At 40.2% G+C, this 14,691-nt stretch overlaps 1 protein-coding gene across 17 annotated transcripts in view; it reads left to right on the forward strand.

Moving 5' to 3' along the window:
• The window catches only part of KMT2C (lysine methyltransferase 2C), a 199,806-nt gene that overhangs the window by 41,121 nt on the left and 143,994 nt on the right, over nt 1-14,691 (forward strand). For all 17 annotated transcript variants that reach the window (XM_087730329.1, XM_087730336.1, XM_087730300.1 and 14 more), the window contains one exon: nt 8,550-8,638. In XM_087730329.1, coding sequence (XP_087586455.1) covers nt 8,550-8,638 — 89 coding nt within the window. The remainder of the gene's footprint in view (nt 1-8,549; nt 8,639-14,691) is intronic.

The following is a 14,691-nucleotide window of genomic DNA, read 5'->3' on the forward strand; positions in this document are numbered from 1 at the left end:
AGAAGAGAGTAGCAGGCCAACCCTGCAACATACTAAAGAGCAAGTAGCTGGATAATTCTTAATTCTTAAAAAAGGCAAGAGCTTGGTCCTGTTGTGGGTAAAAAATTTTAGGCATTATGGCTGTCGAAAGATTGTAGGAGTTAAAACTTCCCATAGCCGTCGTCATGGAGAGAGAAATCTTGTGTTCTGATGCAAGTGGATGCTTATGCTACCCACCAAGAAAAAACAGTGTTTGATGCAGTAGCATATTTTGATGCAGTTTACTTAAAGAAGGGAGAAGTGTGGGCAAGTACGGTGCTTGATGGTGCAGGGGCACGTGTGAAATTCTTGCAAAGGTTACAGGATTTGTGTTTTTGACAATGCCAGTGGTCTCGCAACTGTTAGTGTTGCCCTTTCATTCTCCTTGCCTGTAAAAACAGAACACGTGAAATCATTCAGTGGTCTTGATAAGTGGTGTTTAGCAAGTTCAGCTTGATAAGCATTGCTCAGCAAATTCATTGAAGAGCCTCACACGAACTGTTGTCCAGAGGAATCATAAGAATACAGCCATTGCCAAGGCTGGAGCCAGGGGGATACACAGAACTAGCTGGGGTTAGGAATGTGCAGGTGGCTCTGCTTGTAGCTGCTGGTGCTCCCAAAAATTTGTCTAATTTGGTTCCAGAAAAGGTTTTAAAAAATAGTGCAAGTGCTGAAATTCTGATATGTTGGTTTGCATCATTTTGGTAGTGAATACAGCTGAGTGCATTTGTAACAAATGTGTAAAGGATGTACTTTGTGCAACACTGGAAATATATAATGTGTCGGAAGGTTGTAATTGCATCAGAATTTTTTTTGGTAATATAATTATTTCCGAAATGTGTATAATGGCTAAGGTCTGCATGTAATGTGTTTCGTGTTACAGAACTAAAACTGTAAACTGCAAGTCAGACAGTGAGGCTGCCTATCAGTGGGAGGGTAGTTCTTGAGAAATAAGAACCTGTAGCAATTTTTGATGCTGTATGTTGCTGAGTTAACGTGACAGATATTTGACTAAAAGTAAGTTTTGCTTACAGAATTTATAGATGTCTAAACAGTCAGTTTTAAAAGTAAAAAGAAAGCTCTGAAAGCCTTTTTCATGGCTTCTTGCTCTGGTACTCAAAACGTCTCCGAACCTGAACAGTCCATACACGTACGTCGGGCAACCTGGCTTTGTGCTTTTAATGTCAAACTCGGATTTTCTCCTGGGATGGTATCACACAAAGGTATGCAGAAGTACATTGCAGTGTACTAGCCCTAGCCTCAGTATTTCAGTCTATAACTGGCTGTAGCAGAGCTGTGACTCTGTGGGTATTTTATGGGCTCGTGTGAAAAGTTTATTATTTGATGTGCCTGTGACTGTTGTTGATAATGAATCCTCCTGTTTTGGTCCTTGGCTGCTGTGACCCTCTGTCTCTCTTGCCAACCCACTGAGGATGTTCCCAAATGGGTAACAAGTTGGGAAGAAGATTTCATGGTCTTGGTAGTAAGGCTCTGTTTCAGCTAGGATAGTCTTCATCTGCTTTATCTTTTAAAAGAGCAGTTCCAGACTCAAACTGAACAACTATAACTTCAGGGAAGAGCAGAGAAAAAGCTGAAGACTGTCACTTTGGCCAGAGCAGCCTCACCACCCAACAGAGTGTAGCTTCAGGCTCCTGGATCTGGTGGCCTTCTGCAAAATTGAGTTGCGATTAAGGTTTTCCAACAGTGAGGTGACATTCCTGTTAGCAGTAATTGTGCCTCTCTGATTCGGGTAGACAGTTCTGACGAGTGCTTGCTGGCAGGACATCCTATTTGCCTTCCCTCAGTCTCCCACGGAAAGTAATTTTGCTCCAATATTGGCCTGAGCGCCCCCATAGTACAGGTAACTATGCAAGAGCAGTTGAAAATACAGATGACCCAAGCTTCATATTTACTTAAAAGTCCTAATTCATTTGACCTTTAAATTGTTAGAACCGTGCAATGCAAATTCGTTTTGACACACAACATTATACTCAAAACGTGTTTTGGGACAGGCTTTTTTCTTCAAGAGCTCTGCATTCATCAGTCGGTTTCTCTTGTATTAGCTTGCTTTTTGCCAACAGTGACTGTAGTCTAGAATGAAAGCAAAGATGCATCTACGACATTCAGTACAAATAATCTTTAAACGACTCCTATTTGCATTTCTTTGAGCACCGTAGGAAATCTTTCACAAATCCCCCTTTCGCAGGGGAGTACTGGAAAAGTTTAGATAAGAATCGTGGAGCGGAGGCTAGCTTCTTTTTATGCTTTTTCTCAGACATCCCTGATCTCAAAGGCTATGACATTTTTTTTTTTTTATTTCAGGTGTTTAGTGCTCTCAGAGGTAACTGTATAAAATATAAATGTGAAAAAAGTTTCAGCTCTGAACACGTTACAGCCTGGGTGAATGAATAACGCTGAGTGAATGAATAATGTCTTTTGGATCGGTAGTGGTTAGAGGAGGTGTAAGATGGGAAGTTGCAATGTTTTGGTTTTAAACGTAAGCTGGGTCACTTCTCTGTGATGTAGTAATTTATGAAAGGATTATTATGCTTTATAAATTAGAAGTCTTAAGATACACACTTTTCTTTGATTGCACCGGGAGACATAGGCAATATCGAGTATATTTGTGAGATCTTTCAATAACGAAACTGAAGGTTGAGCAAGTCTATAATGAGATTGCAATAAGTCTGGTTCTCTTGATGTTAAACAAAAATGGTTTCCTACAGTCTTTCACTTCTCTCTATTACTAAAAGGTCAGCTTTTTTTCACCTTTGCAGCACTTGCGATGTTTCTGTTGCACGTATTTTCCATACATTGGCATCCTTCTGCCTTTAATATACACATATCTAATATAAGAAGTAAATAGGAAGAAAGTACATGTTGAGTTCTTTTTATGTAATGTGCAAACAAAAACGTTGTGGAGGGCAAGTGCAGAAAATATTTTCACCTGTTACTGATTGCTCAATTAAAAAATCCTCTTCAGAATCTTTTAAATCCAAACCAGTTTGAAGCTGGAGTCGATATGATAGTGATTTCCTATTTTAGGCTTGTTAGTGTTTAGAGCTACTGAAATGATTCTCGCTAGCTGGCATCTGCCTTGCTTCCAGAGCCATATTGTTCATTTTATCCAGACTTGGCTGTAGAATTTTCTCAACTCTTATAAGTAATAAAGACTACATTGAAAAGTAGTGTTCAGAGAGGGGGGAGAAAACCCTTTCCTTGTAGGTATTTCTGTGAATTGATCCTTACTCGCTTGCTGTGGTTCCCTTCGCGTGGGGCTACTAGCTGAAGCTTAGCTACTCTAGCTTATACTTAAGCACAGTTAAACTTTTACAGCTGTACTTACGAGTTACGGGTCAGAAATAGTGGGAGCATGTGCTTTTGCACACCTGTGAAAAGGATTCTTGAAAAGACTGTAACAGCTTTCGCTTGGGAAACTGTCGTCTGAACATGAATTCGTTACTAGCCGTGCTGATGGCAGCACTAATTGAACCTTTTTATAAATCATTCCTGTACCATCTTCCAGGGTAAGGCTGTGGACAGATGTTCATTTAACAAGACATCTGTGCTGGTTTAGGATGTTACTGTATCCCAGATGTTACACTGCTTTTTAAGGTTATTGGCCTTGTTTTATGTATTTAGTACCATCATTGTGCTCAGCAGTTTGGAAAGCGTAGGAAGGAAGGTAGTTTCTCCCCTGAAAAATCTAGAGGTTTTGGCATTTGAGAAGGAGAGGGGAAACTCTGGAGTGGTTCATATGTACACATTCCCATAAGCCTGAAACAAAATGCACTGGATTAGTAAGGTGGTTCCCGTGGACGGTCTGAACAAATGGTCGGTGATTTTGTTGGTAGCAATTTACGGAGAACTTGCAGAAACTGGTGTCCGGCAGTAACTTCTGGGTAATCATAAACTAGCACCCTGGCCGTGACAGGCATCTGAGGATAGTAGCTTTATCAGTTATTTCATGTGGTTCCAGGAGATGTTGGCCCATGGCCTCATTACCGATCACCTTGTGGAAAGAGTGAGTAAGATCCAAGATGTACTTTTGACCTACATTGTACTCGGCAGGTTATGGTGCTGTTGCTGTCACCTTTAAAAAAAAAAAAAACACAAAACAAACCAACCAAACAAAAAACCCCAAACATGCAAAAAATGTCATGCATTTAAAAAGGAAAAAAAAGAAAAAAAAGAAGACTAAAAGAAGTAGTATCTGATTACTGGCAGGTGAGTAAGACTTCTCTGTTTTCTGCCAGCGTTGTGCAGCTGTGCTGGTCTCTGTGCAATTCAGCAGACGCCTCTCAGGTGCCTGGTGATCTTGTGTGTTAGCGAAGCGGGCAAGGCGTTGAGACAGCCTCAGCGAGGCCTTCCCCCGTGCAGAGGGAGTACCTAACGCTCTGCTGAGCCCTGCAAAAGGCTTTTCTGGGCTCTTTTTTCCTGTGGACTAAATTTAATTAGTTGCTTACCCAGAGAAGAATTCCGAGATTTTTGTTTACTATGGTGTATTTAAAGATGGAGATTAATGAAAGGCTTTAGCTAAGAAAGCTAATTGGTAACAAATTTAGGAGTGAGTCACAGGATTTTGATAAATGACTCCATTTTATGCAAATATGAGTAAAATTATTGTAGACAGTAGTTATATTCAACTGGAGTCCTATATACATAAAAAGTGTAGTTTTGTCTTTTGTTGACTTTGTTTCGTGAAACGCTGAGTATGCTTTCAACACTTACAGAAGTGATATTTCTCTCAGTGGATCTGTTCTTTTAAACATAGATAGATGCAGTTTTGTTTTTTCCTTCTAAATTGAACTCCGTTGTAGGAAAAAGGCAAGCGAGAAAGCCAGTCACGGAAACCTTGGCAGCAGTTCAGCCTGCCTACCAAGCCCACTGCCTGTTGTACTGACTAATATTTATTGTTGTTTTCTTGTAGAGTCCGATTCGGTCAGGCTCTGCCTGTACATTTTGTTCTTGGTTTGTAAGCTGTAGGAGACGCGGCTCATCTGTGTTTGGTACTCCTGCCATCACGAAGCTGATGGGGTTTCTGCAACGATACGTAAAAGCATGATGTAGTTCCTTCTCCTAGTAAGAAAGTTTGGGATTGAGCTTCGAGATCTAGAGCAGAATCGAGGTTATAATGTTCAGTATAGTGATTTACGGTTCAGTAGGGTCTGGCTTTGTGTGAGCGAAGGGGAATAGTCACGGGCTGTTGTTCCATAATTGTTTTAAGGCAGCAAAAGCTGGCCCTGCTGCTGTCTTGCTCCAGCAGCCTTTTCTCATCCTCCTTCAGAAGGCTGAACTTCAGACGAAAAAGTCAAGTCTCAGGAGGAGAACGGAGCACAGGTTGCTCTTCCCACTTTATTTAAGGAGGAGTAGAATAAATAAATAGAAAAATAAAAAATGTACAGGGTTTGTCAATGGAAACATGTAGTGCTATGCAAACCAGCCAAAAGCTTTATGTACGGAACTATTAAATAAAATGTACAAAGTTAATGCAAATAACCTTAAACAATCCATTCTTATTACAAATGTTGATTGCAACGACTAGGTATGCTACATGGCCTTCTCAAATGGCGTTTTCTGTGGAAACATTAAATTATAGTTGTTGGTACAATGTATATTTCATTGTTTTGTGACTTGAATTATTTTTTTTCTCCAAGTCAAACGTAAATTTGTAGGCTATAAAATATCTTCTGATGATCGTGAAATGAATGTAACTAGCAAAAATAAGTTAATGATATAATCTGGTATTTTTTCCACCACTTCTTCAGTTTTATTTAAAACCTGCATGGCATTATGAAGGCTTTTTGTAGACTATTTGGGGGAGGGGAGTGGTGAGAAAATGCCAGACATGGTTATATCTTTTGCTGAAAGAAGCAATTATGTTTAATTAATTGAAACCTCTGATTTTCCTTAGTGTTAAATAGGTTGCTAAAAGACGGTAGGGAGTTCAGGGAGTGAATGCTGCTCTTGTTTAAACAAAATGTTTAAAAAGGCTTTGTGAGGTACTTTGGTGTTTAATACATGAAATGTAGTTTTAATAGAAAATCTAAAGCTGTGTGTAAATTATTAAGTAAACATAAACAATCGTCATCTTCCACTATCCAGTGACCTTCACCTACAGGGTTGTGTTGGAGAATACTGAAATGGGGTACTTGTGAAGAAAGCAGAATTATCACTTACGTTTGTGATGATTCCAAAGTAATCCCGGTTTAGTACAAACTTGTAACTTTGCATTGCAGGCGGATAGTTGGTAGAAGAATAACTGGGAGAGGATTTAGAAGTAATCCCCGTTCTTAGCTGGTTGTGTTCTGTAAAGCTTTTGAGCATTCCTGCACCGAGGGAAGTGATTTCACTTACCTGCATTCCCATCCTTTCATTTGGTGCTGGCTGATGTGCTGCGGTGTTGTGAAGAACTACAAGAAATGTAATATTTAAATGCTCTTGTTTTCTTACCAGCTGCCTTGTTTTTCTAAGTGTTAGAAGAGTGTTACCTTTTTCTTGCTGCATCTCAATCTTGCTGGAAGAGCCTGTTCTATCCAATGAGTATGACGTTCCATTTGCTCTACTCCCTGCTCTTCATTACGGACGGGAATAAATCCGTGTGATGATCTCAGATGCTGCGGAGAGAAACGGTTGTGTCCTTCCCACTTCCAAAACGCATGCCCACCTTCCAGCCAGCTCACCCATCGCTGTACGTGCGGACAGGCTGACACGGTGGCTGAAAGGAGGAGCGTAAAACAGTTTTTTCTGGTCGCTGTGCAGTTTATTCTGGTTTAAATATGTGTGAAACATGGGTTTTAAGAAACTACATTGGAAGATTACAGAGTGGCAAATAGCTGAAGGGGATGCTGGCTTCTGTCTTGTCTAAGAAGGCTATTGCTTATTTTGTGTGTTGTATATATGCTGTCACTGCTTATGGATAAGGAGGCAAGGGGAAAGATAACCTTGTATCCCTAGGGTTGCCACTGTGCCCACGTTTTTCAGCATCGTCCTGAACAAATTTCATAGGGATGCCAAGAGAAGTCCTCTGTCCTTCATCTCTTCTTGCTTTCCTCTTCCCCCCTGCTCCTTTGTAAATTGAGTGAGGTTTTTTAGGCTTTGGTTTGAGCCTCATTTTAATTCTTTTCCTTCTTTTTAGAGACAAAACTGGTCCAAACACAGTTTGAAGGCATCTTCTTGTTAGGTAGTCCAAGACAGTCACTCCTCTTCTAGCAGGAGAGCACCACTCAAAAGATGATTCCAGTTCTGTGCACGTTATCTGAGAACCAAAGGCATTGGAGTTTTATTTTGTAGCCAATTTAGCAGATCTAGTTCTGCGGAAATAGTTTGGATAGATTTAAGTATTATAACAGACTGTATAAAAAAAGGAAATGCTGGTTTTGGACTGATTTAATCACTTCAAAAAAAAGAGAAAACCAAACCAACCCTTTTCTCCCTGACATAGAACTAAACCCAGAGCTTTCAGAATCCTTCATGAAAGAGGAACCGGAGAGGGTTTGTTGGCGGGGGGGCAAGCGGGGTGCCCGTGTGCTGGCCTGCGTGGCATCCCGATTCAAGGCATGTTGGTTGGGTGAATGGTTGCCTGGGAGCTCTGGGACGTTGGAACCGCCAAGATGCCCCAAACCGCTCAGAATTTGTGTACTTGGAATCAGAAGCTCCCAGGGTCTCCCGGGCTTTCCGTCAGCACGCCAGGCAGGTTGCCAAGTAGCCTGAAAATTTGGGAGGCGAGGTGCCAAGCTCTTGGCTCCCTTTCAAATGGGCTGCTGAACAGCTGGGAATCTGGATGCTTGGGCTTCTCAGCAGCCCACCACGTTAGTTGCTGAAAAGCCAGGCAGGGAAAAAAGGCTGGAATTTGTGGCAGAAACCTGTCTGCTTTCTGTCAGACCTTGGTTGAAATTGAAACAAATCTGCCAGGTGTTTCAGTTCTGATGTGCTGTCCTCATGTGATGACTTCTTTTAATGTCATGACATCTAGTCATCTCTCATAACATTGTATGTGTCAAAATATTTGTTTCGCTGAAAATAATGTGTTTCAATTTAACTGCTTTAGCGTTGTTATTATTATTCTATAGAAACTTCTTCCAAGGATGTTCTGGATGGATTGGTATCTGTTTTATAGTGTACATAACTACTGGCCAGATTTTGGATTGTGTTCTCTCGTGTGTGTCTATAGTTACCTCCTGTGTGGAGCAAACGGGATGCTTGTATCTTAAAATCTTGCTGACTTAATGTGGGTTTTGATCAGTAAAAGTTTGTTATTGTATTTTTCTTGTAAGAATAATCAGAAAAACTTAAGGGGCCAACTGCTGATTCAAGTGTACATTGTTGAGAATATTACCTAGAACAGGAAAAAAGGGGAGGAAACGTCTGATTTGTACAAGACTCAAATCATGGGTTAACCTAAATGTTACATCATTTAATGCTGACATTTATCCCTCAAAATGACATTATTTAAATCCTGGATAAATTGAAATTCAAAATTTTAAAAGTGCTTTCAGTTTAAAAAGAGTTTTCCCTTCTTATGTTTGCAGGCCTCGGAGTAGAGGAAAAACTACAGTGGAGGATGAAGACAGTATGGATGGTTTGGAGGCAGCAGAAACAGAAAACACTGTGGAAACAGGTAATGAGAGTATAGTGTTGATGCTGTCTGGTTATTGCTTCTCTTGGAAATGCATTTAATTATGCAGGACCTCATAGACAAGAAATATTTCTCTAATTTTCTAGTACAAGATGTGCGTTTGGGAAGATACAAAAGAAAAAAAAATCCTGTATTATCTAAACCTATATTAATTACAGCTATTTGAACCTATTGCTTTTAAATACCCTAATGGGAATGCCTTCGTAGTGTAGTTACGTAGAGGTTCTTTTTCTGGTTTTGCAAGTATGCATCTAACTGACATAACAGCTCTGAAGCGGTAGCTGCTATTTTCAGAATACCTGCCAAAATACAGTATTACTTATTGAGCTGTATCTTCAGCTAAATACAGCAGATTATATACCAAAGGGATAACCGGGATAACCAAATGTTAATGCTTCCTACTGCTGCTTAGGAAACAAGATAAATCTCTGTTCTTGCTTTTGTAAATATTTGTTATGATAGTACCCAAATGCTTCCGTTACCAGAGGGATCTCATTGTACTGGACCGAGTACTGTTGTAACAGTTTGTGATTTCTGTTCTGGCAGGTTAAGAGTCTAAAGAGACAAGCAGATGAGCTAACACGCAAGATAAAGGCCATGGTGAAGAACTGTCATCTCTTTGCCAGGCACATGTCTGTAGCCATTTGCCTGTTTTTAACCAGGGACTGAATATGTGTAGAAGGATGAAACCTGCCAGGAAGGATGAAGCCATGGCCAATTGGCGGAAGTTTGTCAGTTTGAACAGAAACAAGCCTTAAAAATGCATTGAGACATAAGGGTTTATAAATTTAATTAGGTGGCCCTGTATGTGTAATGAGCAAAGTGGAAGGAAATGCAGAGACACTTAACAGCAGAAGCTGAGGGTCAGGGTGGCAATGGCATAGAAATGCTGGCTGAATTAAGGGAGTTGTTGAATTACTCTCATAGCAGCTCAGTAAAAGAGGTAAGAGTTGTGAAGTCCTTAACGATGAAGACAAGAATCTACGCTTAGTGTAGATTAATATGGAAAACAAGTAGAGGACCTCAGAAGATCCATTTTGCAGCAGTCTTATATAGACCATACAGGAATATGGTTGCAACGGTGAAAGCTATAAAAGAGGAGGCTGAAATTCTCAAGTGGATGGAGGATGAGCTTCCACTGGCCTCTTCTTAACTTGCTAGCTGGTGAATGGTGGCGAAGGCTTTGTACTCAAGACTCTAGGCTTTGGGGAGTGTCGTGCGTGTTCAGTCACAGCTTGTGCTGAATTTAAGTGATGTTAATGGCTTGTGGAGGGAGTTTAGATTAAAGCTTAATACAAGGATGTTTCATCGTTTTGTTCTGTCTGTTGTTTTTCTGCCCCTGGTAATAAGCTGCTGGTGGTAGTGAACTTGGATGGTCTTTTCTGGCTTCTACAAGTAGGTAATTACCAGTTATTAAAGTTGAAAGTGAAAAAGTTGTAGCAGTTGCCTGCTGTAGTTGTCCGTAGAAAAACAGAGTAGGGGAAAGGAAGGCTAGTTCTAATTGTGTCCTGTATTCCATTTATTGCTCTTCCTGTGCTAGAAACAGTCCTATGAAAATCAGCAAAGGGGACAGAAAGTGTGATTGTAAGTGGTTAAGTTTTGTAAATTTTATACATTTAAAAAAAAAAAAATTCAAGCTTAACAACTGCTGGTACACTACTGTGTACGGAATTTAGTGATAGCTGTATTTTTTTGGCTTTACATGTCATTATTAATAAAGCTCCTCAACAGAGATCTGAGAGCAGTTTTTACTTCGGAGGAGAGAGGGACACATAATTATTTTTAAGGCTCCAAGAGTGCATATAGATAAGTCTCTCCATTATCCTTCATCAGAATCATCCTGGCTGTCACGGAGGGCTGACGCTCATTTCTACAGGTACAGGCAGCAGTGAAACACTGTGCTAGAAATCCTGATAGACAAAGACTCTGCTGGGTCTGCTGCTGGAAGTGATGCACCATCACTTCAGTGCTGAGCCCAAGACGGTTTTGCAGACCGTACTCTTAAGTGAAAAGAAGCCTAGTAAAAATACATAGGTCTGAAATTCCATTTTGACAGGGAGAACCAGAATAGACTTGAAAGAGCATTATCGTCTTGAGCAGGTTGATAGAGACAGAATTGCAATTATGTTATTTTAAAAGTTGAACACCATGTGACTTGATAGAGGTTTAATCACATTAATTGAAAAGGCTGCTGCCTCTAAAACTTCTAAGCACTTATCTGTGTTAATAATAAAGTGTGGGAGAAAGAGTAATCCCAGTTTGTTGCTCCATGTAAAACTGTGTTAATCAAAGTGAAGTATATTTATGTTCCAGTTTATGAATTTTTACTTTGACTTAAAAGGCTTTTTATTTTGTTTTCTTGCAAATAGTGGGCTTGCCAACAATTTACTGTAGTAGTTGGCAAACCAAAACACCATATAGTAATATTACAAAACTCGAAATGAGATCATCTGAACATCTTGACAAGTGACTTCTGATGTATTTTGAGTCTCCATATTTCTAGCTTCTTTTCCATTGTTTGGTTCATGTGTTGAGAATAATCAGGAATTCTTTTGCCATGTGTGTTTTTTATTTCTTGTTTGTTTGGGTTTGGGAGGTTGTTTCTATTTTGTTTTATTTATGGAGTCTAGCATTACTGGTGCCCTTCTGTGAATTAATTAATTTTCGCAGAATGAGAGAAGTCCATATTATTGATGTTGTATTCAGTATAATGAGCTCTACTTTTAGGGAAGGGAGCAATGGAGGAGGAACGAGAACTTTCATAGAATTGTAGAATCATAGAACACCAGGTTGGAAGGGACCTCAAGGATCATCTGGTCCAACCTTTCTAGGCAAGAGCATGGTCTAGATGAGATGGCCCAGCACCCTCTCCAGCTGAGTCTTAAAAGTGTCCAGTGTAGCGGCGTCAACCACTTCCCTGGGGAGATTATTCCGATGGCTGACTGTTCTCACTGTGAAAAATTTTCCTCTCGTGCCCAATCGGAATTTCCCTGGGAGTAACTTGTACCCGTTACCCCTTGTCCTCACCATGGGACTCCTTGTAAAAAGGGAGTCTCCCTCTTTCCTCACAGGGAGGGAAAAAAGAGATGCCCATATCATCCCACCTAGAATAAAGAGGTGTTTTCTAGCTGTCAAATCTTTCATGGGGAAAAAAGCAAGGTGGCGATGTAAGTACTAAACATTATACATTATTTCCATTTGTAATGTTGACACAAATACTTGTTTTTTTTTTAAAAAAAGTCTTCCTGAAGTGACTCTTTCGTAAGGCTAAGGCACAGCCGTTTTAATTTCAGCTTGGGAAACGATTTACTACCCTTAACAAAATTCTGTAATCTCATCTGTAAAAAGAGGCAGAATTGGAAGCCAAGCAGGGTAAGCTGTGTGCTGCTCTGATCATTTCAGTATGGGTTATTATCCCCGCCAACTACAGTGAATTCTGAGCCCTGCCTGTTTTCTGCCAAGTGCTATGTTCACTTTGGTATAAATGAACGTAGAATTCTTAAGGATGGAAAGAGAGGGGGATTTGGAATTGGAAAAAGGGAATTTTGGAATTTGGAAAAAAGATCTGTTTGGAGCTAAGTCAACTTTTTCCTAAAAAATGCTGCTGGCAGCTGCTTCTATGGAATCATTACACTTTCAGCTTCTTGTCCATCTCGGGATAGACTCCTTTCCTTTACCCACCGGCCCTGTGTCTCTTGTTATTTCTTGGTTTTTCCCTTACTGACTACTTTGCTTCTCAGCTTCATGTTAGTCTTTACAGTTGTCTGTTACTTACTCCATTTTTCTTCACTGTGGTTCCCACTAGTGACTTGACACTGGTATTTTTCTATTCAACCAGTGTTGAGGTTCCCCATCCCTCCCATCATTTTAGCACCCACGGCATCACAGAATGGTTGAGGTTGGCAGGGACCTCTGAAGGCCGTCTGGTCCAACCCCCCTGCTCAAGCAGGACAACCTAGAGCTGGTTGCCCAGGACCACGTCCAGACAGATTTTGAATAGCTTCAAGGATGGAGACTTCACAACCTCTCTGGGCAACTTGTGCCAGCGCTCAGGCACCCTCACAGTGAAGAAGTGTTCCCTGATGTTCAGAGGGAACCTCATGTGTTTCGGTTTGTGCCCACAGCCCCTGGTGCTGTCAAGACCATCCAGCCATCAACACCTTCCACCTTTCTAACCTTCGGTAAAATACAGTTTGTTGTAGAATGCCGTGTTTTCCTGTAGGTCCCCTTGTGTGGCTCCTCTCCATAAGAGGAGTTTTCTTCTGATGAGTGAATCTCTGTAACAGCCAAAAAAACCCCAAACCAAACCACAAAAGTCTGGAAATCACGTGCCTTTGTGTGCACACATATATGCAAATATAAAACTGCTAATCTAAAGAAAGAAATAATACAACAAGATTTCTTTCTAAAGAAAGAAATAATACAAGAAAAGCTTCCTGGTAAGCTTTCCGTAGGTTTGGTGGCTCTTTGCTGTTAACGAAGACTTGGCTTCTGCTATTTTTCCCCACCTTCTATTAGTGTCAGCAAGTTTCTGTACTTGGTATTTTCTTGGTTCTGCATTTAATTGGACTGAAACTGAATTCTGTGTGTGTTAATTCTTTGATTATTCCCTCTTTTTTGTGAGAACACTTGTAAAATACCCAACGCATCCTAGAGTCTGTAATTCTTCCTGTCTTGGTGTCACATAAAAATGTTGAGTTTCAGACTCTGATCTGGGAGAAGTGTAATGAAATAAGTTTATTTTAACTGCTGAGCCTCTTGGGAAGCTCATAGTAAATCCATTGGGTATTCTGTTTACTATCTGTACCATGTCAACCAATTCTTAAAATAAAGTAGTACTTAATAGCATACCCTTACCTGCCCATGGTGTCTAGAGACTTCAGAATTGATAATACATAAAAGAATCTGGATGATTTTATCAACTGATAGCTTCTTGCCTGCGTTATCATTGTTAGTAACGTTATCATCAGACCCAGTGCCGTTGCCTGGCCAGTTGATTTCTTGTCGGATTTCACCTTAACTCCCTGAGGATAAGTCTTCCTCTCATCAGCCTCTTTTGTCTCTGAGCAGAGCACAGAAGAACTCGAAACAAACACTTCTCAGTGGAGGAAAGTTTTCCATTTAAAAGCTGCCAGGGAATTTCGGACTAATTCAGAATCTCATCAGCTTTGAAGCAGCCTGAAAAACACTTTTGTAGGGAAAAAAATTCTTCCAATATCCTACTTATCAGAGGAAATACAGTCACTCTTTGCAACAGTGTGAACCATACTGAGCAGAGCCTCCCACTAAGAAAGTAAAACACACCTGAGAGCAAGTCCTGGTTTGGGTGAATCAATGGCAAAAGCTTTCATCAACTTGTTCACTCCAAAGACCTTTTAAAATCCACTTTGTTCTTTTCAGACAGAGGCTTTGGCCTCATCACCATGTCACTTTATCACTTCTAAAATTAATGAAAGGAGGAATTGACACCACTGAGGACATTGCCTGTAGATTACATTTGTCCATAAGTGTTTCGGGCAAATATGCGCTTAAAAACACGCTTACATATGTTTTAAGGCAATTAATATTCCCTGTACTCATTATAAAAGGAGTAGTCCCTTCTTTCTTACGCAGCTGACTCCTACCTCTCCAGCCACTGGAAAAATTAGCCGAACTGAAGCATCTTGTTGTTATTATCAGAAGCATCTTATTATTTTTCTTTGTATTCTGGTAATTTGTTTGTAATAAGGAAACCAGACACAACAGGATGTTATTTGATATTTGCCTTTAAATCATTACAGGCTTACTTGATAATAACATTCATCATCATGCACGCTTAAAATTGGCCGTTTAGAAAAATCTGATTTTTCCCCCCCCCACCCCCCTCTTCTGACCAATATCTCTGTCTCAGGTGTTTTGAGAGCAAATGGAATATTTTGTAGTAGGTGGAATCTGTTATTTCCAAATAAATTCTAACCTCGCTGAGTTTTTCATTGTGGAGATTACTTCTGAAATGCAGCCTCCTTTTTTGCTTATTTATTCAATACTGCGTTTGC

The sequence above is a fragment of the Nipponia nippon genome, unplaced genomic scaffold, assembly GCF_047370975.1.
Source record: "Nipponia nippon isolate SJK-2023a ecotype South Korea unplaced genomic scaffold, ASM4737097v1 scaffold_1, whole genome shotgun sequence".
In the NCBI taxonomy this organism is placed as follows: domain Eukaryota; kingdom Metazoa; phylum Chordata; class Aves; order Pelecaniformes; family Threskiornithidae; genus Nipponia; species Nipponia nippon.